At 43.6% G+C, this 27,418-nt stretch overlaps 1 protein-coding gene and 1 non-coding gene across 5 annotated transcripts; both read right to left on the bottom strand.

Annotated features, from left to right (window-relative positions):
• Nucleotides 1-781: 781 nt before the first annotated feature.
• Nucleotides 782-27,224, bottom strand: NFYA (nuclear transcription factor Y subunit alpha). 4 transcript variants are annotated; one of them, XM_040983336.1, is made up of 10 exons: nucleotides 27,117-27,224; nucleotides 20,815-20,962; nucleotides 19,049-19,135; nucleotides 16,236-16,382; nucleotides 9,695-9,826; nucleotides 9,385-9,490; nucleotides 8,003-8,169; nucleotides 6,200-6,373; nucleotides 5,339-5,440; nucleotides 782-2,577 (listed from the first exon to the last, which is right to left on the bottom strand). In XM_040983336.1, exons 2-10 carry the CDS (start codon nucleotides 20,887-20,889, stop codon nucleotides 2,524-2,526), a joined length of 1,044 nt encoding a protein of 347 aa, XP_040839270.1. In that variant the 5' UTR covers nucleotides 20,890-20,962; nucleotides 27,117-27,224; the 3' UTR covers nucleotides 782-2,523. The 4 variants fall into 4 exon arrangements, with proteins under 4 accessions (XP_040839270.1, XP_040839272.1, XP_040839273.1 ...); XM_040983338.1 differs by lacking the exon at nucleotides 19,049-19,135; XM_040983339.1 differs by lacking the exon at nucleotides 19,049-19,135 and having other exon boundaries at nucleotides 8,003-8,151.
• Nucleotides 4,115-4,221, bottom strand: LOC121158896. The gene has a single exon (XR_005884267.1). It is a non-coding gene; the product is annotated as a U6 spliceosomal RNA (small nuclear RNA).
• Nucleotides 27,225-27,418: the final 194 nt, after the last annotated feature.

Below are 27,418 nucleotides of genomic sequence, written 5' to 3'. Positions count from 1 at the left end.
GTGTGTGTGTGATCAGGAAAGGGCCAATTTTACTCCTAGAATTACGAGTAAAAAGTGCTCAGCCCAAACGTGATGGGAGATCCTCAGGAGAGACCTGAAGGGAAGCTGAAGCCGAGAGGTTTGTCTGCACACTGCAGCCGGATGCTGTCCAACGCACACTTCACTGTCAGCAAAGCTTAGAGTCGAGGGGCTGCAGCCTTCTCCAAAGCCAAGTCAGTTTTGTTTTTTTTTTTTTTTTACAAATTTATTTTTAAAAATAACAATTGCAATGACATTAATATCCAATCCCCAGTATTCCCCCTGAGGCTGAGCGGGGTGAGGAGGGGAACCTAGATAGGTATGTCCCAAAGGAAAACGAAGACATTATCATCAGGCACCCTGTAGCAGGAAAACGCTATTGGTTCAGTGGTACAGTCACTGATATGGTTAATGTACCAGTGTGATTAAAAACACACAGTTATCCTGCAAAGAGAGCACTCAAAAAGTGACACGACAATGCAGGAAGCCAATCATTCATCCAATCACCTGCCATCTGTGATGTCATCACTACAGTTCCAAGGACAAATGAGAAAAAGAACTAGTAACAAGGAATCCAAACATGAGCCCCTTTGGCTCTACAGGTGTGCTATGAACATGTTCCATTGACTACAATAAACAAATGACACTTCAAACAAAATTCAAATTGACCCACACCCCCAATTAAAAAAAAAAGCTGAGCAACAATTTGAGGTTTGTATTATGTACAAACTTACAAACACAAATAAATAGCATTTTAGAGTTGCTGTTGGCTTAAGCACTATAAATCAGGTCTGAGAAATTTCTTGCTGAATTTTGCCCCTTAGACTTATAAACACCAAAGGGATAGAAAACTGTTTCATGGGACTGAATGAATGAAGGTATCTGAAACTCATGTGAAGAGCCAGGAGGTCCTAGTGACATTACCAAAAGGGGTCAGCCTCTCTGGCTGCTGGAAGCCCAGACACAGGATCAATTCCTGGCTTGAGGAAGCCATTCCGCTCCTAGACAATTTTGCATAGTTCTGTACATCTAGTTTGGCCATCACCATCATCTCCCTTTGTGATGTTTGTTTCTTTCTTTTCACTCTTCTGAAACACCTTAGCATAGTTCTCTTTGACTTCAACATCTAGGAGAAACAGATGGACTGCTGAAGCACCACCCACTCTGAGAGCTGCGGACCAGTTCCTGAATCCGCAGGCGTTCTGTTTCCGGTCTGCAAGTTATTCCCACAACATGCATGCAATGGGAAAACCTCTGTGCCCAACCCCTGTGGGAAAAGAAATGGAAACTGGCTCCAGAGAATTACTACTATGGGAAGGGGGACAATGTTTGCTCTCTGAGGCCAGCACGAATGAAGCTAACATCTACCTCATGATCTATCAAGTAACCAGTTCTTGTGACTAAACACTGCTTTCCAGAAATTGTCCAAGGCCAAATCTCAGACTTCTTCCTTAGTGTAAATGTGATTTAGTCTCTTCATCTGAAGGATTGACTCCAGGTATCCAGCCCCTGGAAATTCGCACTCTGAAACAAAACATGGGATAGCTACTACCGGTTGCCTGTCTCCTTCCAAACACACACGAATCTCCAAACTCCCCAGTCCCTGGCCTGGCTCCCCACTTAGGAATCACTGCCAGTGTCCTCAGTGCCTCAGCACAGACGGTGTTGAAGAGCTTTGTTCTTTACTTAGTAAAGGCAGTTTTAAGGCTTGATACCCTTGAATTTGTCTTAAAAGCAGCCACAGCAGGAACTATGGTCCAGATGACCTGTCAACAGAGGGACAAGCATCCCAAAACTTGTCAAAGCTACAAAGAGATTCAACAATGTGTATTGTTAGTGCTTGAGTCTTCTATTCCTTTATTCCCAGAATTAAGCCATTTTTTGGCTGGAGTCCAAAAATATCAACCTGCCATCTGTACAGACAGATTCTTATTATTACCACAGATCAGATGAACGTGTGTCAGGGAATTTATTGTTTCCATATCACAAGATGGAAAGAACTTCCTCGCCTGGAAGCCATCTCTGAATACAAAGAGTCTATTCAGTGAGTCAGCCTGCGTTTCCCCAGCAGGGATATGGATGCTGTCCAGATTCCATGGAAAGCTGTGCACTGCCCCTCCCTGAGTGCAGTCTAGGTCGAGAAGGTTATTCTCCCTTGTGGAGATGGCGGGCTGGCTTCACCAGTTAACGTAAGTGCTTTGTGTACTGCTGGGCTGGCATGTGTCTCCTTGCATCCTTTTAATCCATGTAATGTCAATGTTATCGATGATCTGAGATAGGTCTTGACTGGAAGGGTGGACAAAAGGCTTGCAACTTCAATTTGCCAGACACCACTGCTGCAAATATAATACTGAGCCACTTATTAAAAAACTAAGTGGTTTCTGTCCTGTAGAAAAGGGCAGAATGTCATCATCAATCATCAGTGTCCCACTGGAAGAGTTGATCAATTTCCTGGAACAGCGGTGAGGAACCCGACTGTGATCAGCTCTGTCACGTGGTCTGGGGTTAGGACACTCGGATGATCTGTGTCATTGCTTCCTCATCAGCTTGGTTTGGATCCTAGAGGCAAAGACAGCATGATAATGATCAAAGTCCTTTGCAAAAGCAATTCCTGGCTCTAAACCTCAAACACCTACCATCGCAACCCCATTAGCAATGAAGTGACATTCTTCTCTTAATTAACTAATGAATTAATCTGAAATGTAGAGAAACAGAAAGAGACAGACTTCTCCAAATGCCATGGCTGGGCAAGGCTGAGGCCAGGAGCCAGAAACTCCATCTGCGTCTCCAATGGGGGTGGCAGGGACTCAAGTATTTGACACATCTTCTGTTATCCCCTCAGGGTGCATCAGAAGCAATTTAGAAAATGGATGTGGACATCCCAACAGCAGCTTAACCCTCCCCCAACCTTATCTACCTGGGCCTCCATCACCAAATACTCCAGAGTTGATAGTGTACCTCTTTTCTAAGCACCTTGGAATGTGCTGTATCCTTAAGGGTGAAGGGTATTCTGGCAGCTAAGAAACAGATACAGAGGAACTATGTCCTGAGGTATTTGGGGGCCATTATTTCCTGATAGTCACATTTAAATTCTGAGTACCTAGGAGGCAGGAAAAAGATCAGATTCTATACATCAGATTCCATACATCACACACATAGATAAAGCTGGGAGCTCAGTGGCATGGCCTAGTGGCTAAGGACCTCGCCTTGAACACGCCAGGATGCCATATGGGCGCCGGTTCTAATCATGGCAGCCCCACTTCCTATCCAGCTCCCTGCTTGTGGCCTGGAAAAGCAGTCGAGGAAGGCCCAAGACTTTGGGACCCTGCACCCGTGTGGGATACCTGGAAGAGGTTCCTGGTTCCCGGTTTCAGACTGGCACAGCACTGGCCGTTGTGCTCACTTGGGGAGTGAATCATCGGATGGAAGATCTTCCTCTCTGTCTCTCCTCCTCTCTGTATATATGACTTTGTAATAAAAATAAATAAATCTTTATACACACACACACACACACACACACACACACACACACACACACACATAAAAAAAAAAAAACCCAAAAAACAAAAAACAAATCTGAAGCTGGGACAAGCCAAGTGGTTTGCCTGAATTAAGTCAGAAAATGAGTCAGGAACCCAGCACTGGGTAATTCCCAGTCACCTGGCTACCATTTAATTTTCTTTCCAGTAAACCCTATGGTGCTTTTGCCCTTAAGATCTGCAGTGTAGGGGCTGATGTTATGGCATAGAAAGTAAGCTGCAACTTGCAATGCCAACATCCCATATGAGTGCCAATTCATGTCTTGGCTATCCCACTTCTTAATCAGCTCATTGCTAACTGCCTGGAAGAACAGTGGAGGATGGCTTGGGTCCCTGCCACATATGTGAAAGACACAAAAGAAATTCCTGGCTTCAGCCTGGCTGCTTTGGCCATTTGGGGAGTCAATCAGCAGATGGAAGATTTCTCTGGGTAACTGATTTTCAGATAGATGAGATTTCTCCAATATTCCTGGAATGTGTTCAACAGTACTCCACTTTTTCAAGAAAGGGATAAGAGGCTAACTTGACTAATGCCATATTTCTAGCAAATATGGGGGCAGTTCTTCAAAAAGCTCATGGAAAGAATGAACCTCCTTGTGCTGGGACCATGCTAATCTTCTCTGTATCATTCCAATTTTAGTATATGTGCTACCGAGGCAAGCACTCATAGTTTATTTTTAAACTACATTTCCTCACAAATGTTTTGAAGTATCCCTGTAGAATGGGAATAGTTTTTGGCATATGAGCTGGTGAGGTAATTAAAAGAGTAAACTCCGGAATTACATGACCTGGGTTTGCATTTCAGTTGTTCCATCTTAGTATTTTACCTTAGGGAAATTACTTAACTAACCTCCCTAAACTTCAGATTGAATTGTAAAATGAAGAGAATAATTCTCATCATGGGGCTAAGGTTCCTGCTATAAAGATTAACTTAAAGAGTTATCCCTGCGGAGCCAGCCTTCAGTGTCCCACGGTCTTGGGAGGAGGCAGTAATGACTCAGGAATGGGGTTTTCTGCCATCTACATGGGCGATCTGGCTCTGGCCTTGGTACAGCCGAAGCTGGGAAGGCATGTGGGGAGTGAAGCAGTAGATACCAAAATCCTTAACATTGTACCTGTCATATAATGATCAATGTTTGCTACTAGTAGTGTAATTACAATAAAATACAATAAAACTTGTTCCTTGGCTCTTAAGACAAGTGAGAATCAAAAAAATCTATATATTACTAATAATAACTAGGAAAGATAAGGGGGAAGAAAGGCCACTGGAGCAAAGACTTTTTTGGGTTTTTAATATTAAAAATAATCAGGGCCAGACATGGTGGCCTAGAGGCTAAAGTCCTCGCCTTGAACATGCTGGGATCTCATATGGGCACTGTTCTAATCTCAGCAGCCCCGCTTCCCATCCAGCTCCCTACTATTGGCCTGGGAAAGCAGTCGAGGACGGCCCAAAGCCGTGGGACCCTGCACTTGCATGGGAGACCTGGAGGAGTAGTCTCCTGGCTTCAGATGGACTCAGCTCCAGTCATTGTGGCCAATTGGGGAGTAAACCATAGGACGAAAGTTCTTGTCTCTCCTCTTCTCTGTATATCTGCCTTTCCAATAACAATAAATATAAATCTTAAAAAAAAAAAAAAAAAGATTAAAGTGAATCTAACAGACCCAGGTTGCATCCACTTTAGAGAATATTAGTTTCTTGAGTGTCAAAACATGAGGAAAAACCTGAACACTTCAAGAAAACATAAAGCAACAAAGAATGAAAAGTATATACATATTCTTACTTGCATATGAGGACTATCCTTTTCCTTTGGAGAGAAAAATCGTCCACCCTCACCCCGTTTCCGAGCCATAGCGTGACGGTGCCGAGACTCATGCAGGTATTTCTAAAACAGCAGAAATAAAGTTTAACTATTAAGTAGAAAGAGAATGGTTACCTAGTGTACAAATCCCAGACTTGAAAATTTAGGATGGCTGTGGTCAAAGCCATAAGGCAGAATTAGGATTCTGAATTAGGCAAAAACGTGCTGGAGGGAACTGCAAAGTCAGTAAGAGAGCAGTTAGTATATGTAGCTAACATAAGATTGTCAAATTCAAGTGAATTAAAAAAAAAAAAACTGCAAAGTATAGCAGAGATCACGATCATACATCTTTCCCCTTCTGTTTTATAAGATATCACATTTTAGTAAGGCAAATGGGTGCTCACTGAAGACTGCATTTCCTATCTTCCTAGTAGACCACTGGTTTAAGAGAAGTGTAGGAAACGTTTCAAGACCAGATGCCATTTTTGTTTCCTTGTTTAAGCTCTTTGGGTTGCAAAGAGCCACCATTGATTGTGAGCTCACTAATAATATTGAAGCAGAAAGACAAGAAAAGTCAAGTCTTGGGAACTAGGTGGAAAGTGCTCCCACTTCAGGACAATTATTGCTGGACTGCTTTTATACAACAAAAAATTCAAATTCTGTTGAAGCTACTCACTTGCTGTCACAATTGTAGTTGAAGCTATATACAACAATAACAAATGCTAACTTTATCTAATATCAGTCTGTCTGGAAGGCACTCAAAGAAGCATATGAAATCAAAGGCAATTTCCGAAGTGGAACAATGTGGTTGTCCTTCCATATCCTTGTCTGTGTGATACGCACCCTCCTTTCCTTTGGAATCTTTCCTTCTGCCTCTAGCTTAGCTCGGGCTTGCCTCCTCTTAAGAATACGGTGATACTGTTTGGCATTCACATAGAGAGGCTCTTCCTCAAGCATTTCCGCACCGGGCAGAGGGATTCTTTGGATGGCAGGCACAGAACCAGCTCCAGGCACCATCTGTGTTAACAGGAAACCAGGGGTTATCAATGGCCTGATGTGTGGACCCAGCTAACAGTCTCTTGGTCCCTATTAATCTCTCTTCTTCTGAACGTCTCAAAACTAACATTCGGGCCCAGTGTGATGGCCTAGCAGCTGAAGTCCTTGTCTTCAAAGCACCAGGATCCCCATATGGGTGCCGGTTCTAATCCTGGCGGCCCCACGTCCCATCCAGCTCCCTGCTTGTGGCCTGGGAAAGTGGCCGAGGACGGCCCAAAGCCTTGCGACCCTGCACCCGTGTGGGATACCCGGAACAAGTTCCTTGATCCTGGCTTCGGATCGGCATAGCATTGGCCATTGTGGTCACTTGGGGTGACTCATCGGGCGGAGAATCTTCCTCTCTGTCTCTCCTCCTCTCTGTATATCTGACTTTCCAATAAATAAATAAATCTTAAAAAAAAAAAAGATTTTAATGTAATCTTTTTAAGCTTTATTTATCTTTATATAAATAAATAAAAATAAATGTATTTTTAAAAGATTTTTTAATTTAATCTTTTTTAAAGATTCATTTATTTTTATTGCAAAGTCAAATATATACAGAGAGGAGGAGAGATAGAGAGGAAGATTTCCTTCCAGTGAATCACTCCCCAAGTGAACGCAACAGCTGCTGTTGTTGTGCTGATCTGAAGCCAGGAGCCAGGAACTTGCCCCGGGTCTCCCACGTGGGTGCAGGAACCCAAGGCCTTGGGCCATCCTCGGCCGCTTTCCCAGGCCACAAACAGGGAGTTGGATAGGAAGCGGGGCTACTAGGACTAGAACCGGCGCCCAGATAGGATCCCAGTACGTTCAAGGCAAGGACTTTAGCCGCTAGGCCGCGGCGCTGGGCCCAAAAATAAATAAATCTTTAAAAGAAAAAAAAAAGTAACTTTTATAGGGTTCTGGCAGATTCTTGGCAAGCATTTACATGAAAGGTCTGCAATACATTATAAAAACATCGCAGATGATTCTACACAGGGGCTCTGAACCACTGAGAAGTGATGTAACCATGCCTAAATTCACACCCATCCATGGCTCAATTTCCTAGACATGTTTGCTGCTATATAATGGTTAGAACAGTGGTGCCAAAACAATGAAACACCAAAGCAAGGTGGGCACAGACTGACCAAGCATTATTAAATGTAAAGATATAGTCAATTAATTCAACTTAATTAAATAACTAGCTTACTATTCAATTGTTTTCTTTTTCTTAAAAAACAAAACACAAGCACACACACCACTGTACTACACATAAACAAGTTAACAAGCTCCTGTTTGCCACTCACTTTCCAATCACAACCAGCACTTACAATGGTACAGATTCTTCTAGTAGCTTCTTCCAGCTTTGCACAGAATTCTATCACTCTTTCTCAATTCATTCATTTTAAATCCTGTGCACCAACATACTCTTAGAATGAATCATGGCTTATTGTGATGTTGCGGTAAAAGCAGATCCGAGTAAGTGTCTTAAAGATTAATCTCACTTCTAATAAGAAGCCAACATTATAAATAGGTTTTATGAGAGATGTCAAATTATAAGTTCACAAAATCTTTAAAGGCATGTGGGAAATTTCATCGCATGAGAACAGTCAGCTGGGGAACCAGTGCTCTTACCATGACCATCCCTCCCGAGTTGACCACGTTGCCGGCCACTGGCAGGGTAACAGTGACAGTCCCTTGCCCACTGCTGGTTGTGTTGGTATTGGCTCCTGTCTGAACAATCTGTGCTCCTGCCAAACTGGCTGCTGGGATGGTGATCATGCCTGAAACAGGGACTGTAACTTTAAGAAAATAAAACATAAAACAAACAAAAAACAGGCACAAAGAACAGAGAAGGGAACACGGTTAGTCCCTCTTCTATCTGACATACACACGGTCACCCTGGGAAGAGTAAAAAATACAAGGGGGGGGAATTCTCTCTCCCATGCTAACATTTCCCCACTTGTTTTGCTGTAAATAATCCAGGTAATAATCCTCTTTGCAATTCTATTGATTCTCCCAGTTTTGAGGAACTCTATTCTTTAAAAAGACATTTCTCCATTGCAGCAACAGTTTTCCAAAGGGAGTGAGAAATGGAAGCCTGCCCTTCCTCGGCTCAGAATGACAACAGCTACCCTCACTGACTACACATGGAGCAGCCTGCTTTAGGACAGAGTCTACAAACTTAAAATCTGCTCATCCTGGAGTACGAGTCAGCTGCAGGACTAAAGCTTAAAATTAAATCAAGCACTACAAATCCTGAAATGATTAGCATCACTGAGGAAATTAATCATAACTTTGCTTGAGCTCTTGGCACGACTGAATCCAATTCAGGCTTCGAACGTCCGAATCATGACAGTGCATATAGTTAATGCACTCCCTACATCTCAAGTACTGCACAAGTTTATCACAAGTCAAACTTTTGTCATGGAATTTGACACACCCTTCCTGGATTGATTATCTAAACAGCTGACACATGCCTTCTAAAACATGTCCATTTCAAGTATCCTTCCTCTTTAAACACTTCTTGTATTTTTGTATCTCTTTCTAAAATGTACTTACAAAGAGCTCTCTACATTCCATTTGTTTTTTTAAGTCTCTCTTACTTGATTAGAGGCTCTCTGGGAACTCTTCTTTCCATTTTATTAAATCCTATGTATAAAGTGCTGTACCCACAGTAAGCATTTAATAAGACATTTGGAGTAAGTTAATTATAGAGTGATGGGGAAAGGCAGTGAGCATAAACAGAAACAGCATTTTAAATGCCTATTTGCTTTCTGATCTATTTCTTTACTAATAAGCAAAGTGTATATTTTCCATCTTCTATGCAGAACCATTTCCTCCCTGAAAGCTCACATACTCCCTAGGACCAGTCCTCCCTACGACTACCACAGAATCAACACCGGTCATGTCCTAGGACAAAGACCCAACTTGGGAAAATCCAGAGGAAACCTTGTTTTGTTGATGTTTTTTTTAGATACCCCAAGATGTACAGGGAAACTTAGGGGCACCCTTACCTTGCTGGAGAATGGTGCCATCTGCATTAACTGGCTGATAGACGATGGTCTGTCCTTCAGCAGTCTGTGCCACTTGCTGCCCCTGGACGGCAATCTGTTGCTGTGTCTGTGGGAAATCAACACATAAATGAAAATGTGTACACAATTACATGGACCCCAAAGGTTCCCCATTAAGAAAATGACCACGTGACACTTTTCAAGGAAACATTTTTGATGCTTTTCTCCCCTACTTCCACTCACATGGACTACCAGGCTGGCTGACCCCTTCCCTGTATCAACTGTGCTCCTGTGTTGACAGTGCCCATGTTACCTGAGTCTGCCCAGCGGTGACAGCCGTCTGGGGCTGCTGGATGATGATCTGCTGAGTCTGGCCCTGCTGGCCCTGCACCTGCACAGCCTGCCCACCTTGGATCTGGATCTGTCCAGGAGGAACCAACTGGATCTGTGGAAGTGAACATAAAGATTGTACCCTACTCACACTGGTTTCCTATGGGCTCTGAAAATTACCCAAATTCCTGTAAAAACAAAACAAAACAAAACAAAACAAAACAAAACAAAAAACTACTCTAACGAGGAAAAGAACAGGAGGAGTCCTGTTTCACTGGCAACTATAAATTAGAGATTAACTTCTATTCAGGAAAAGATCAAAGGGGCCAGTGTCATGTTGAAGAGTTTTAAGTACGACAACATCTCAGCTGTTCCACTCTAATTCAGCTAATAAGCCTGGGAAACCAGCAGCACATAGTCCAAGTATTTAGGCCCCTGTCATTCACAAGAGACCAAGATGGGAAAATTCCTAGCCCTTTTTGGACCTTGTTTGGCTGCTGTGGTCATCTGGGGAGTGAAAGGATGGAAGATTACTCTCTCTGCTTTTCATAATAAATTACATAAACAAAGCAGGCCTACCAGGAAGAAATCATCAGGGAATTTTTTTTTTTTTTTAAGATTTTTATTGGAAAGGCAGATTTACAGAGAGGAGACAGAAAAGATCTATCCACTGGTTCACTCCCCAAGTGGCAGCAACGGTTGGAGCTGAGCCAGTTCAAAGCTAGGAGCCTGGAGTTTACTTACGGTCTCCCATGTGGCTGCAGGGTCCCAAGGCTTTGGGCCATCCTCGACTGCTTTCCCAGGCAACAAGCAGGGAGCAGGATGGGAAGTGGAGCAGCCAGGACATAAATTGGCACCCATATGGGATCCCAGTGCATGGAAGATAAGGATTTAGCCACTAAGCTATCATGTAGGGCCCAAGGAATTTTAAACAATGTTTAGACATATCAGTATTAGTTTTTAAAAACATGATAGCATTGGGCCCGGCGCGGTGGCGCAAGTGGTTAAGTCCTCGCCTTGCACGCCCGGGATCCCATATGGGCGCCGGTTCTAATCCCGGCAGCCCCGCTTCCCTTCCAGCTCCCTGCCTGTGGCCTGGGTAAGCAGACGAGGACGGCCCAAAGCTTTGGGACCCTGCACCCGCGTGGGAGACCCGGAAGAGGCTCCTGGCTTCGGATCGGCATAGTATCGGCCCGTTGCGGCTCACTTGGGGAGTGAATCATCGGACGGAAGATCTTCCTCTCTGTCTCTCCTCTCTGCATATCCGCCTTTCCAATAAAAAATAATAATAAAAAAAAAAAAAAAAACATGATAGCATTTGCATGCTTTATATGCTTTAAAAAAAAACAGTATGCTCCTTTAAAATTCATCCTTAAGTACTTTTTACAGATGAAATGATAATAAGTTGATTTTCAAACTGTATTATCTTATAGTTAAAATGCTGAGCTTACAGTAGCCCAGGCATGACACTTTGAAGAGAATCTGGATCAGAAAACCACCAAGTCAGATAATGCACCTAAGCCATGTCTGGATTCCTGATCCACAGAACCATGAAATCAAGTGTTGCTATTCCAGGCTACAAAGTTCTAGAATAATCTGGTATGCAGCAACTGACAACTAAGGCCATGTTACAAACTATATTTCTGACACTCAAAAGTTTATCCCACTTTGCTTTGATGCCACTTATTCATCAATAGATATTTCTGATGCATTGCTTTCAGAGCTGGCAGTTTGGAGAAAGGCTGCTTCTAGAAACACAATTCTGTAGCCAGATTCCTTTTTCCTGTAATTTCATCTGGAACCTACTTGGTCTGGAAAAAAGAAAATGTGTCCAGAACTTAATCAGCCGAAAGGCAAAAGGCCTGCTGATGGAGAGAAAGGTGCAGGAAATCAAGTCAATGGACTATGCACTCTGGAGACACTGGTGGCTGCATCACTGTTAAGGTCACTGACTCACCCACTTTTCTGAAAGGCAGAGGCAGACAGACAGCTGCCATCCCGTTTCCTTCTTCAAATGCTGGCCAGCTGCCTCCTATGGACTGCATTAGCAGGAAGCCAGGACGGGAACCAAGGCAGTCAATGTGGAATGCAGGTAAATGTGTGTGTGTTACAGAATATCCGTTTGAAAGTAGAGCTACAGAGCTCCCTAAAGAGCCACATGGACCAGGAGCCAAGATCTCCGGATGGGTTTCCCAATTACTTAGGTCACCTTCTGCTGCCTTCCCAAGTGCACCAGGAATGGGCAGAATGTAAAGCGGAGCAGTCAGGATTCAACTGGGACGGTGACGTTGTGGGTGTGACCGACCCACTGCATCCTAACAGTGGCCCCAGGACACATGTCTTAGGTGCTAGACTAAAAAACCTGTCCTTGCCTAGGTCATAACTATATTTCCCAAATATTTAGTTTATAATTTATACCTAGGAAGAACTGGCAAATGAGCAAATAGCCCCAAGCTTATCTGGTTATGTGACTACTTCATTCCTCACTCGGCAAGGCGTAACAATTTATACAAACCATCAGGGTTCCTTCTTCTTCCCACTTACACTATTTGCTCAATATCTATTGGAGTAAGTTCCTTAATACACCATGGATACAAAATCAGCTATGTATGTTAAAAAGCTTATTATGTATCTTTTTTAGGAGGAGATAAAAATCTTCTGTCTGTTGATTCACTTGCCCTGTGGCCACAATGACCCGAGCTGAGCTGATCTGAAGCCAGGAGCCAGGAGCTTCTTCTGGGTCTCCCACGTGGGTGCAGGGTCCCAAGGTTTTGGGCCATCATCAACTGCTTTCCCAGGCCATAAGCAGGGAGCTGGATGGGGAGCAGGGGGCCGCTGATATTAGAACCAGCGCCCATATGAGATCCTGGTGCATGCAAGGGGAGGACTTTAGCCACTAGGCTACTGCGCTGGGCCCAAAAATCTTATTATGCATCTTTATCAACTTATTTTCAACAATCACTGTCTTTATTTCAGAATAGTAAAATCAATTGGATTTTATGTTTTTAAGAAATCTCCGTCAGGGCTGCTGCTATAGCACAAGTCAAGCTGCTGTCTGTGACACTGGCATGCTCTATCCAGCTCCCTGCCAAAGTGCATGGGGAAGCAGCTCTTGGGCCCCTACTACCCATGTAGGAAACCTGGATGGAGGTCTAGGCTCCAGACTTTGGCTTAGAATAGCCCTGCCCACTGTGACTATTTGAGGAGTTAATCAGCAAATAGAAAATATCTGTGTCTCCCTCTCTTTGTAATTCTATTTTTCAGGGTCCGGCGGCGTGGCCTAGCAGCTGAAGTCCTCACCTTGAACGCACCCGGGATCCCATTTGGGTGCCGGTTCTAATCCCGGCAGCTCCACTTCCCATCCAGCTCCCTGCTTGTGACCAGAGAAAGCAGTCGAGGACAGCCCAAAGCCTTGGGACCCTGCACCCGTGTGGAAGACCCGGAAGAAGTTCCTGAATCCTGGCCTCAGATTGACATAGCATCAGCTGTTGCGGCCACTTGGGGAGTGAATCATCCAACGGAAGCTCTTCCTCTCTGTCTCTCCTCCTCTCTGTATATCTGACTTTCCAATCAATAAACAAATCTTTAAAAAAAAATTCAAATTACAATTAGAAAAAAAGAAAAATCCTTCTCTACCCTATAACATGAAAGAAGGTCCCCTAAGTTTGTAGGCATTGTTTTTTACATATAGGTCTTTAACACATTTGGCAAATACTTAGAATATAAAATAGAAATCAATTGTCTTTTTCTGTATCATTCTTTTTTTTCTTATTTATTTTTTAGAAAAGATTTATTTATTTATTGCAAAATCAGATGTGCAGAGAGGAGGAGAGACAGAGAGGAAGATCTTCTGTCCGATGATTCACTCCCCAAGTGGCCGCAATGCTGGTGCTGCAATGATCTGAAGCCAGGAGCCAGAAACTTCTTTCTGGGTCTCTCACCAGGATGCAGGGTCCCTAGGTTTTGGGCCGTCCTCGACTGCTTTCCCAGGCCACAAGCACGGAGCTAGATGGGAAGTGGAGCTGCCGGGATTAGAACCAGCACCCATATGGGATTCTGGCATGTTCAAGGTGAGGGCATTAACTGTTACGCTACTGCGCTGGGCCCTTCTGTATCATTCTTAAACCTTTTTCTAACGATATAATATCCTACTTTTGCTTTATATCAACACCCAATAATTCCATGTCTGTATCTTGGGTCTCTACTCTGGTTTCATTATCTATACCAGGTCAGGGATCTTAACCCAAAACAAAACTAACTGCAATGTTTTGCATACAATCTTTCTGCACCATTTCTTAACACACCATAGAGTTCACTGGAATTCTAAAACTGAAAGTAATCCAAACATGATTTACAAGTCCTCTGGAAAAAATGGCTATTCAAAGAACATTTAGGAGAATTTCTCGCTTAAAAGGGATTAAAAAGCCTTAAACATTTGTTTTTTTAAAAAAGATTTATTTATATCAGAATGGCAGAGTTATAGAGAGATCTTCCATCCACTGTTCACCCTCCCCATATGGCCAGAGATACAGTGGAACGAAGCTGGGACATCTGTTGATTTCCCAAGGCCATTAGTGGGAAGCTGGATTGGAAGTGGAAAAGCTGGGAACCCAGCCAGCACCATTAGGATTGCCCGCACCACAGGCGAAGGTTTAGCCTGTTGTCCATTAGCATGGATCTCAAAAAGCTTTAACAAGTCTAAGGAAGACTATGAAATCTAATTAGAGCTTTACATATCAAAAAATAAATTTTTAACTTGATTAGTTCTAGTCCTACCTGAAGTAGGGAAATGAAACAATCTTATCATTCTCTTACAGGAAAAAAATAAACCACAGTTATATGAACCCTACAGATCACCTGATATAAACTGCATTTTCAGATTAATGAGTTGGCCAGAATCAGTAAACTTGTTTAATGGCAGACCTGGGAATGAAGTTGGCTCACTGCACTCAACAGTATTCCGTTTCCAGTCCTGCATTACATTTTCTATTCAATAGAGAAGAAAAGAAGGAAAGGGGGGCTGGGGGCTAAAAAGCAGGCCAAGAGTAGAAGCACCGAAATGAAATAGCAATACGAATTGAGGAAAGTGTCATACAGTGAAAATATATTTAAATCCTCATTTATGTACTGAGAAATCTGGAAACTATTTTTAATTCCAACTACAACTGTATCTTGGCAAAAGAATGCCTTTTGCCTTAAAAGTACTCTTACCCTTTGCCCAGGCAATTTCCACTCCAAAGAAATTACTGTAATAACAACTGAAAAAGAAAGAGCCTGCCCAACTGTTTACAGTAAGCTTACCCACAACAGTAAAAACCAGCAAGACTCTTAAATACACTCTGTAGCGGAGAAATTCTGATTCATCAGAATTGGTTGAACACTATGAAAGAATTAAATAACGTAACCTCTTACTACCTGTGCCACAATTATGTTCCAAAATTTTGCAAAATAAACATGAAGAAATGGGCAAAATTCCAACTCTGATTTACAAGCATATCATTGTGGCTGATTTTTTCCTACTTATCCAGTATGTTGATATGCCTGTTTCACCTCCTTTCCACGTTCATGTCATATATAACTGTGGTAAATTGGTTAATTACAAAGATGAGATCACATAGCATTTATTACTTTGCAGTTATTTTTCTCTAAAAATACTATTAAGTCAATCATGTCTCCTGTTTAATTACACTCCAATATGAGTATCTTGTATTCAATCATTTCCTTAGCCTTATTAATGAACATACAGATATATTTTTCACTAATGTGCAACACTGTGTTGTATTCATGCATTTTCTCTCTACTGCTGGCTTTTCTGTAGACAACATTAGATTACAAACTGCTATATAAAAAGGTTTACATATTTAAAATATAAATAGAGGTGGGGAATCTTTTCTGCGAAGGGTCATTTAGTTGATTATAACATCATCTGTAGACTATACAAAATTGTCAACTTAAAAATTTGCCTGGTAGATATTCCAGTTAAAAGAATGTCTCTTCCAAACCTGCCCTACAATGATGAAGGTGTTCTCTTGACAGAAAAAGGAATAGCAGCAACCAAAAACAAAGGTAAATGTGAAGAATATCCCAGTAAAGTAACAGCAGAAGACTAAAATCAATGAACAATTCACTACTAAATAACAGGAACAAATTACCACCTATTATGCTAACCTTGAATGTAAATGGCTTAAATTCATCAATAATTCCAATTTTACTGTGTGCTGCTGAAATGAGCACTGAATTTATCAATCAAACATAGATCAGCAGACTGGATTAAAAACACAAAACCCCTAATAAATCTTGCTTTAAAACTAAAAACAAAACCCATCTACTTGTTGCCTACAGGAGATACATCTCACTAACAAAGATCAATGGAAACTATAGCTCATGAATTCTGATTTTGTTTTCATTTTTTCAAAAAATTTTCAATAAATTCTTTTTTTAAGATTTACTTATTTTTATTGGGACATCCTATTCTGTAAAATCTCTATGCTGACACACTGCTTCAGCTGTTTTCTGTCACTTACCTGCTGCAAACCCTGTGTTCCAGACACAGGCACTTGCATGATGGTTTGACCTTGTCCACCAGGGACGGCCTGGACCATGATGGGCTGGCCAGTTGATGTGATTAACTGGCCTCCGCTGACCTGTACCATTAATGGCTGCCCCTGGACCTAGAATGAAATAGAATAACAACAATGAAGTAACAAGAGACAATATTGCTTTTTTATCAAAACACAAATTATTGGACCTATTTTGATGCCTTGCTAGAACGAACAAGGAGAGGCACTAAATAGATAAATTGTATGTCCTCTAGTTATCTTCTTCAAATAACTATGATATCTTTGGCTAAATGTCAAGTTGATTACTTTAAAATCAGATACTATAGAGTGTATCTAGGGTCCTTGGCAAGTCTCAATAAATAATAAGGCATTCAGACACAGGTTACTTCCAAATATTTATCAAAACATCAAGACTGTTGGCCTGTTAAAGACAATATTCAGGTGTGGTATCCAAAATTGCAGCAGGGAATCACATGAAGAAGGATGGTGGTGATGGCAGTAAAGTGTCTGAGGGGAGCTCAGCAAACTGCACCCTGTATGATGCCAGGAGGCTGCGAAGCAAGCCGCTCTCAAGTGTGTGCAAAGAATCCTTTCTCCACAGTCTTTCAGGCAAAAATGAACTTGCACACCTGTTATGCTCTTCACTTTGCTCTGAGAAATCTGGGAATATTTGTTGTTTAAAGATCCCAGTATACTAAAGACTCCCTTGGAAGCATTTTCTGTCAGTTTGTAATCTCCACGGCACGGCTCTTCACACTGGACTTTAAAATACCTGTATAGTTTCTTCTTGATCAAAAGCAGTAATACTGATTATAGAGACCAGGCAGGTCTATGAATAAAGAGACATGTTTGGGAGCCAGGTCACTTCCAGTGCTCTGCCGCCTCTGGAGTTCCAAGGTAAAAATACCCAGCAGAAAGCTTTCTAAAAGTCAAGACGTTAGGAGTGAACCGATCGACAAAATAGTTAAAAGTTCAAAACTTATACTTTCAGATTGTCTTGGTTTTGAAGAATAACTTCTGGTAGAAAGTAAGTCTCATGACTAAAACATTAATTCTTAATGACAATAAAAATACGCTCAACTAAATTAACTGTAAAAGTACATTCAAATAAAACACCAATCTACCCTAGAGGATTAAATTGGACAATAAGGTCTTCCTGCCATCACCACCACCCATCATCAGAATCATCAGTAATGCTTAAATCCTATGTTTGATAAAATTTTCTCTCGAGAAACTCCACTTCTACCTTAAAGGATTTCACAGCTTGTCTTATGCTTGCTCCTTCTGCCTGCCCTATCTAAATTCCCTCAGTTACACTGGATATGCTTTATCAGGAAGGACTTCTCGGGAATACTTGCTACAGGAACTTGTCAAGGAACTATTTAAAATTCTCCAAATAGAATGATTCCTGTAGTGAAAAGATTTATATTATTTTCATAAAGTTTTTTTTTTAAATAAAATTTATGGTTACCCATCATCTGTATTTCTTCCCCCACTGACATGTTATATACATACATGACTAACTATTTTAGACTCAAAAAATCCACAGCATAAGAATGATCTGAAGGATACATGCATTAGACAAAAAGCCATTCAGTTAAGAGCATGTCACATTCCCATTCCACAAGAGGTTAATGACAATCCAAAATACTGTTTCGTTTATCAGTAAGATGAAGCAAGCATGAAAACATGAACAAGCTGTACAGCTATGAGATTTAATTACAGTTCAGCAGTACCAGAAACTCAGCTTCTCTTAACTTAATTTGTGTTCAAACGGGTTATATATCATCACCAAATACTCCCAAGGCCAGAGCTGGGATGGGGACTGAAAGGGAACAGTGACCGAGGCACAGCTCACTGCAGGTACTCAGTGGCACTAGGGATAAATCGAGATGTCTAGGTTCTGCTCTGACTGCCACTGTTAATTTGGGTGTGGGAGGACAAAGGAGGAAACCCAACTCTTGGCCAGTTCCCAAAAATGAGCTCCTTTTAGTCAAAGTTACCTAAGATATGGGGAATATTAGTTCTCCCCCTCTTATTTTTACATAGAATTGGCCAAATTACTGTTTCAATTTACGATGTTTAACTTCGGCCATACGTTGAAGAGCAGTGCTGGTTAGCTAAGAGTTTTTACAATGGCTTTAACACCAGAAATTGAAAGCATATTCCACTCTGTCCAACCAAGAGGTACATGAGGTAATCTCTGCGGCTCTAGTAATAAGATAGATCACTATCTCCACAGAAAAGGTCATGAAAAAGCAGTAAGTAACAAGAAATCAACATGTACTGTGTAGATGCTTCTTAGTAAGTGCAATAGGTTATTTTGTAGCTGTCTCCCTTTAAAAAAAGTAAGACACAAGCACCCATTTTACGTGTATGTGTATGTATATCTATATATCTTCCTACACTGTAATACTCAAGAAATTTGACTATGCAATTGGATTTCAGAGTTTAAGCTCTGGCTAAGTTAAAATGCCCACTTCTAAAACATGATTCATGTGGTTTCATAAGAATCACTCATACAGTTTTCTAAATACTCCCAAAGAAATACACTAGCCAAATGCAGTTGTCACACATTTGATACAAGGGTCAGTCACTACTTGACTTGGCACAAAGCATTAGAAAGTGGCATATTAAAAGCCTCATAGACAAACTGCAGCACCAAAGACATGCAACTGACTTCGCCATTCCTACTTGAGAACCTAACACAAACAGCACCAGACATGAGGAACAGAGAAGTTCATGCAGTGCTCACGCAGAGTAGGAGAGGGCACCACTACCTGGAGGGTCTGGACTTGCTGGCCTGAGGCCGATGCCACCTGGGCCTCAGTCTGCAACTGGACAGCAGTGACACCACCCTGCTGCTGAGAACAGGAACAGGAAAGAGCTTGAAATGTGTCAGGAGGGAAATGAACTACAAGACGCGAGAACACCTTACCTCTTGGGAGAGAAGGAGGGAAGTCTTTTCAAAAGGGACAGACTCCCTCTACTGAGAGTGTTTTTGTTGAAGACAGCAGGATTACAGATAGTAGCCCTCTAAACCTATGTGAGACACCCTGCGCACCCCTCAGGAAAGTCAAAATAGCTGTCATCAGTTTAACACAAACTATTGTAATGTACTCCTTTCCTCCAAAACCAGAAATTTGATCTCTCTGCTCATGCAATTACTGTTCTTTCCTTGTAGAGTTCACCAAGAACAAAGTTATCAGGTTTTAACAGCCATGAAGCAACACAAAAGAATTCTGGGGCTTAAAGCAATCACCATGAATAAACAAACAAACAAACAAACAAACCACAGCAGCATCATGCATGAGATCACCGCCCCATGCCCCCAAATTAAGATTATGTCTACCCAACCGGTTCACCATCAAACAAATATTCTCCCCACTCCAGATCCCTTCCTGCAGGAGATCCGGCCGTGGTCTGAATGCAAGGTCCTTTGTGTGTAAAACCCTTCATTAAGACGGTAGGTTAAAAAGCTGTCAGAACCAAAAAGCTGTGTAGAAAGGAGGCAAAACAAGGAATTTATTTTTAAATTTTTAAAAACTGTTTTTATTTCAAAGTCAGATATATAGAGAGGAAGAGACACAGATCTTCCATCTGTTGATTCACTCCCAAAGCAGCTGCAATGGCCGGAGCTGAGCCAATTAGAAGCCAGGAGCCCAGAGCCTCTTCTGGGTCTCCCATGCAGGTGCAGGGTCCCAAGGCTTTGGGCCATCCTCGCCTGCTTTCTCAGGCCACAAGCAGGGAGCTGGATGAGGAGCAGGGGCCGCAGGTATTAGAACCAGCATCCATATGGAATCTCGGCGTGTTCAAGGTGAGGATTTTAGCTGCTAGGCTACCATGCCAGGACAAAGCAAGGGATTTAGATTATTAATCTTTTCATCAAGATTTGTCTTTTGCTTGACCATTAGATTGGATTAACTTTCTTCCCCTCCCCACCCCCAACTACTTTTCTATATTAGCTTGGAAACAAAGTATTACTCATGGCCTAAGGAAACAATCTTTATTTTCTTGTAGGGATGACTAAAGTTTTATTAAAAGAAACCTAGGTGTAAGTTCAAGAAAACTATCTTAACAATAAACCAGCAGGAAGAAATTTTAGTATGTGCTTATCCACAAGTAGCTGTCTATTATCCTAATGTTATTTGTGATCAAATAAAAGAAAAGTGGATTTCTTGAAAGCCAACTACCTTAGTTTGTCTATGATAGCCAAATCCTATTAAACCACAAATGGAATTAAACAAAGAAACAAGTAAATCAAATCCAGGAAAAAGCCAAATTCCAAATTTCAATCTGCAAGCATACTGGATATTCTGCTGAGTGAGATACAAGGGGCAAAGGGGGCAATGTAAGTCAGGCCCCCATGAAGGGCAGGTTCGAGTGGCTAGAGCACTGGAAATAACACTTCAGCACAAGTCCTCAAACGTGGGGTATCACCAGATCTGCTTCTCTGATGGTTCCCCAGAGTGCCAGGCCAACCGGGTGGTGCTGTTCCCAGCCCTAGTGCTATGACATAGGGTAAGCAGTTCCACGTCCATACCTGCTGCTGAATCTGTCCAGCCTGCACAACAATCTGCTCGGTTGAACTATTGCTATTTGTTGTGTACTGCTCCATAGTCTTGCCAAGGTCGGATCCTGCCCACAGGGAGCTTCACTCTGGAGATCCTAGGTGACTGGGAGGTGCGCTCCTGTCAGAAAGTTGCACAAAACGAGACTGTCAACAAAGGTCTTGTCAGAAAGTTAACCTTGACAACTCTCCACTGCACTTTATCTACAACAAAACAGGCTTAGAGAATAGGAAATAATTTTTCAACTAGGATTATATGTACAATCATAGCAACAATAACGCTATTTTCACATTTTAAAAATGCTGTTAGTAATTTCTAATTGGCAGTCTTACTTTTCAATACTACCAGAGCACACTTCTACCTAAAATCTCTTTTAGGACTTAGGTAGCACTGATTTTAATGCATGTACGAAATACTTCAGAAAATGCTTTTTTAATTTATAAAATGCATTTGCTTATCTATCAGTCATATTACTTTGGTCCACCACATATCGTAAGCATTTTTTTTTTTAGTTTATCTCAGAACTGAAGTCAGAAATTTTGCTTATCAGAATGTCTACTAAGAGGTATTAAGAAAGTTCCATCAGGGTCAGAGCTGCACAGCAAGTTAGACTGTCACCTGCAGTGCCAGTATCCCAAATGGGTGCTGCTCTACTTTTGATTCAGCTCCTGTTAATGTGCCTGGGAAAGTAGTGCAGGATACCCCACATCTTTGGGTCCTTCCACCCAGGTTCCTGGCACCTGGCTTTGGCTGTTTCAGCCCCTAAATATTTCGGAGTATGAACCAGTGGGTAATGATCCCCTTTTCTCTCTGTAACTTTGCCTTTCAAATAAGCCAAATAAATAAGCTCTAATGAAGGTTTAGGAGTTTGTATTTTAATCTTAACAAGGAATAAAAAGAAACCAATGACAATGGGCCTTATAGACAAGATACAATAGTTTCCTCATCCAGTTTCATCTTAGGTGTAGTTTCAGTTACCCTTGATCAGCTGAGGTCTGAGAGTGGAAAAATCCTAGAAATATATGATCCATAAGTTTTAAGCTGTAATCCATTCTGAGTAGTGCAATGAATTAAGCCACGCCATGCCTCACCCAGGACTTGGGGCACACCTCTGCCCATTGTGCCCACACCATATATCTTTCCTGTCCAACAATTACATAGCAGCTATCCTGGTTAGCAGGTCAACCTGGGTAGGTACAGCAATGCTTGTGTCTATATAATCTTGATTTTATGCAACAGTCTTAGGTAGTATGACTAATGGATACCAGATGACCATCTTTAGGAAATCTCTAACCTCCTAGCTGAGACTAGTAATGGAAAATCAGAACTCGATTGAGGTCCTCTACTTGGAGAGCAGCGCAATCAGCCGGGCTATCACCATTGCCTCCCAGGATCTGCACCAGCACAGAGGGAATGGAACCGAAATACTTTGATATGAGATACAGCCATCCCAAGCACTAACACCTTAATGGAAAGGTCAAACAACTGTCTCAGAAAAACTTCTAAATGACTTTCTGTAGGAGTGTGCTTTCCTTGGGGCCGCATGTCATGGTTCAATTAGCTAACCCTCTGCCTGTAAGTGCCGGCATACCATTCAGACAATGGTTTGTGTCCTGGCTTGCTCCGCTTCTCATCCAGCTCTGCTGATGGACTGGGAAAGCAGTAGATGATCCAAAGTTTTGAAGACAATGCACTCATGTGTGACCAGAAAGAGGTTCCTGGCTTTGAATTGGCTCAGCTCCAAGCACTGCCACCTTTTAGGGAGGGGATAGATAGAAGATCTTTCTGTCTCTCCTTCTCTCTGTAAATCTTTCCAATAAAAAAGTTATAAAGATGACGCTTTTCTCTTAAAAAGAACTTCAAGACATTAATTGAATCTGTTTATCTACAATGATCTACCCTCTTTGTAGAACTTTAAACTTAATCATGGTAGTTTTCACAGAGTCAAAAACAGAATAGTATATGAACCTCCATACCCAGTACCCAGCTTCACCATGACCAATCCTAGCTTCCCTGTATTTCTGCCACTTTCCACTTTTTCTCTGTGTTATGCTGAAGCAAATCTGACACTTTTTATTCTGAAATTCAGTAGACATAGGAAATTTTGTGAACAGTACAGAAAATTAAATTTTCAGTCAGGTAAGTGGTTCGGCTTGCAGAGATGTACCTGCTTCTATTTATGTGTCACCCTGAGAATTCAACAGCAGTTAGCCACAGAAAGTAGATCGGCAGTTCCCTGGGACTGGAGAACAAAGAGTTCTCCAGGAGGCTGAATGGCTTGCACAATTAGAACTTTATGGGATGATGAAAACGTTTTACATCTTCACTGTATTGGTGTTTATACAGATGTATATGCTTATCAGAATTCATCAATGCATAAAACGATGTTTGTCCTAAACTATGTCTCAGTGAAGCTGATCTAAAAAGCCTCCCAACCTCCAAATCCCCTGCCTATGTAAGATCTTTCCTTGACTAGTTCCCAGAAATCCACTAATTGCAAGACTAAAAGATAACCTGAACTATATAGAATTGACTATAAACATTCCAACTTAAGAACATATAAACCCACTGATAGTACTTCCGAGTAAAAGCAAGCAGCTACGAATCCAGCAGCAACTGTCTCCCATTGCTGAGGGAGTCACTCAGCTTGGAGCATGATGCTGAGCCTGCCAACAGTGAGGGCCTAGAGGGAAGCCATATGTTCCTGCTACTGGGAACGTCAATTGGCAGAACTGTAATACAGTCTGACACGCTGAAGTAGTTCTCTGCCCAGGGTTATGACAAAATTAAGTCTGCCTGTCTGTCTAGCTCTTGCTGCTAACAAAGGCTGTAAATACATTTTACTAGGAAAGAAAAAAAGATTTGCAATGTGGGTTGATTCTGGCTAACATGAAAGAAAATGTTCTTCCTAAAGAATCTCCATCCCATGGTTTCAATGCAGAAGCTGACACTTAGCCAAGCACCAGGAACTCAGTTTATGCGGCTCTACACACTTAAAAGCAAACATTTCCAGAAAGTGTAAAGTCTAAGTAGGGAAAAGCCCCTAGATTAGCATATTTAACAAGTATCAAGTACTGAAGTGCAGCTTTCTAACTTTGGATTTCTAACAACTACGGTAAGAAATATATTTTGTCCTACTATAAGTGAGGGTAAACAGCATATAAACATAACAGAAAAACTTAACATGCACCTCAGTATTTACCACTCCATTTAAAAAAGTGAGCTTGGGCTCAACATAATGCCTCAGTGGCTAAATCCTCACTTTGCATGCACTGGGATCCCACACGGGTGCTGGTTCACACCCCAGTTGTTCCATTTCCCATTGAGCTCCCTGTGACCTGGAAAAGCAGTGGAGGCCGGCCCAAAGCCTGGAGACCCACACCCATGTGGGAGATCAGGAAGACGATCCTATCTCCTGGCTTTGGATCGGCTCAGCTCCAGCCATTACAGCCACCTGCGCAATGAACCAATGGATTTAAGATCTTTTCTCTGTAAATTCGCCTTTCCAATAAAATAAACCTTAAACCAAGTTCTACCAGGCTACTTTGTTTGCTAACAGTCTAGTTTCTCATCCCTCTAGAGGTTTCTACGTTCGAGCATCCCTAATTTGCTCCGTCTCTTCAGGAACATGCCATGTGCTAGACCCTACTCTACATGCTTAGAAACAAAATCACCGAGAAGAGCCTGACCTAACCCTGCCTATTGAGTAAGGCAGGAAGAGCCTGCACTGGAATCACTGGGAACAAAGTCAACCTGGCGCAGCAACCTGCGGCAACCCGCAGCAGACAGTTTTCAGGTTGGGATGAACCCAGGTAGGCTTCTGAGCTGCTCTTTCAGGGCGAGAAGGTTAGTTAGGAGACAACGAACGGGTGAAGCACTCCAAAGGAAATGAGCACAAACAAGGACCGCCAAAGGCAAATCTAAGCCATGTTGATACATCGGGTGATGTTAATAATGTAAGCATTAAACGATTTAGAAAAGTATTTTTATTTTGGAAAATGATTTAAACAAAGAAAAACTTTCTTGAAAGTGAAATAAACTGTTTTGGTAGTAGAAAGAGCACTGGACTAGATTTTTTGTTTTTAATTTAAAAGGATGAGAGATAGAGATCTCTCAAAGCCGGGCTGACTCCCCAGAACAAGGTTGAGCGCCAGAAACCAGGAGCCAAACAGACTTTCCACACGGTGAGTCATCACCCCCTCTCCCTCTTTAAGTTATGCATTAGCAGGAAGCTAGAATTGGAAGCTGAGCCTAGACAGGGGCCCAGACACTCCGACAGGGAATACCAGAAGGCCCAAGAGGTTTCTTGCTCTGTGTCAGTCCGTTTCACGACAGAAGTCAGTATGATCACCAAAACCAGCAACTCATACTGAAGACCCACTTGCTACGGCCAGGACCTGCACAAGATGCTTCAGAGCAGTAAACACAATTTTTAAAAATGATTTATTCTTTTCTATTGGAATGGTGAATATACAGAGACAAAAAGGAAGATCTTCCAACCAATGGTTCACTCCCCAAGTGAGCGCGACGGCTGGAACTGGAGCCAATCTGAAGCTAGGAGTCAGGAGGTCTTCCACGACTCCCACACGGCTGCAGGGTCCCAAGGCTTTGAGCCATCCTCAACTGCTGTCCCAGGCCACAAGCAGGGAGCTGGATGGGAAGTGGAGCTGCAGGGATTAGAACCGGCGACTATATGGGATCCTGGGGTGCAAGGCGAGCACTTTAACCACTACGCAATCGCGCCAGGCCTAGTAAACACAATTTTTAAGAGTCCTGGGGAGGGGGGCTTGGGGAGTGTACCATTTTTCCCTGGAAAGAAGGCAGCTGTTATGAGACAGAAGCAGCAAGTCAGAACCTTGTTTTTCCCAATCTTGGGGGGGCGGGGAATCAAGTCCTCCTCCTACCTGAACCTTGGAATAACTGCTGAAAACTTCCTTAGCTAGAGTTTTAGCCAGCTGGGTTTTTCTGCCTGAACGCTGACACCCGTCATTTCTCTAGCCCATCTTTCTGTCTCAAACACAGCAAAATCTCATCCGTGTGCACAAGTTTATTTCTCTGCGAGCAATGCTCTTTCCATTCATTCATTCATTCATTCGGATGAACAGGAACGTGAGCGCGGATGCTGGTAGGGAAGTCCACAGCCTTGACAGGCTCCCTCTGCAGCACCACCTGCTGGGCGCTCATTAGCTGTTCACCTGTCACCTCTAGCAGGCAGAAATGTTTCCTAGTTACTCCTAGAGACTTCCAGCTGCACACAAAGAGGATTCCCAGGCTCCTACCCTTGGCTCCAGAACTGGCTGCCAAGCGAGACTTCCCCTCACTCCAATACTATCCGTTTTCTAAACATCTGCTCAGAAACTATTAAGAAAGGATTAGGGAGTGTACGGGGGTTGGAGGAACATCCAATCAACTGATACTGGGAGTAAGCTCAACACTCACACCTGACACTCTCAAGCAACCACGAAATGTCCAAGTATTTGAAAGGCACTGATCAAAGGAGCGGGGCTGCAACGAAGCAGCCTCTGGGTTTAAGACGAATGCACAGGAATATGCCTCTTGCAGGAACTGAGCCTTCACGCACGGAGCAGACACCAAGGCCGAGGTGTGCGGTGCTGCCCGGCGTGCCGGGGCGGGAAGGAGGAAATGACGAGCCCGAAGGGGCGGTGGTCACCGCGCGCGCGGGCCGGCGGGCGGGGCAGGGCTGGGCAGTGGGCGAGCTAACGGACCCCCCACCCGGCCTCGGGACGCCGCGCAGCCGGGCGGGGGCGGGCCGACCCCGCGCTCGGGCACCGGGGGGCTGCGGGGCGCGCGTCTCCCCCTAACCTAGACCTGCGGCCGACCCACACGCCTCCGGGACGCGGGCAACGAGGGAAAACACTTCCTGTCCTGACGGCCTGAGCTTGGGAACGGCAGGAGAGGTCTCCACCAGGCCCGGGCCGCCCCCCGCGGCCCCCGCGCCCGGGCGCCCGAGAGCCTCCCTGGACCTCAAGAGGGGCGCACAGGGGCGCGCGTCCCTCCCTGCACCCCGACGAGGCCTGTCCTCTGGGCTGACAGCCCGCGCGCGCGGCGGCCCCTGCAGGCCTGGGCCGGGAGTGACCCGCAGGGCGCCGCTCGGTTCCGGCCCGGGGCCCCCCGCCGCCCGGCTCGGCTAAGGCTCAGCTCGACTCCCCGGGCTCGACGGGTGCCTGGGCCTCTCCTGAGTGGTCAGCGAGACCCGCCAATCGGGGCGCTGGGGCCGGCTCTGGGCCGCTGGATATTGGCTCCTCACACTCACCGTGCCTCGCTCCCCCGGTTCGCTGCCCGCGCTGATTGGCTCCAGTACCGGACTCCGAAACCCAATCAGAGGCTCCAGCCGCCGCTGCTGCCGCCACTGCCGCTGCCTCGCAAAATGGCGAACCCGAACAAAGGGGAATCGGACCTCCCTCCAACCGCCTCCGCGCAGGCGCCCTGAAGGCCACGCCCCCCGCCCCGGCGCTGGGCTCGCCCCACCCCCGCGGCGGAGGAACACTGCGCAGGCGTCCCAGGTCGCCACGCCCGCTTCCTGGATGGGACTCCGCCTCCGGTCGCAGGAATACG

The sequence above is a fragment of the Ochotona curzoniae genome, unplaced genomic scaffold (genome assembly GCF_017591425.1).
Source record: "Ochotona curzoniae isolate NIBS_2020 unplaced genomic scaffold, NIBS_Ocur_1.0 contig_3819, whole genome shotgun sequence".
NCBI classification, from domain to species: Eukaryota; Metazoa; Chordata; class Mammalia; order Lagomorpha; family Ochotonidae; genus Ochotona; species Ochotona curzoniae.
Note: the sequence above shows the minus strand (reverse complement) of the source record. Positions and strands in the feature narration are given on the sequence as shown.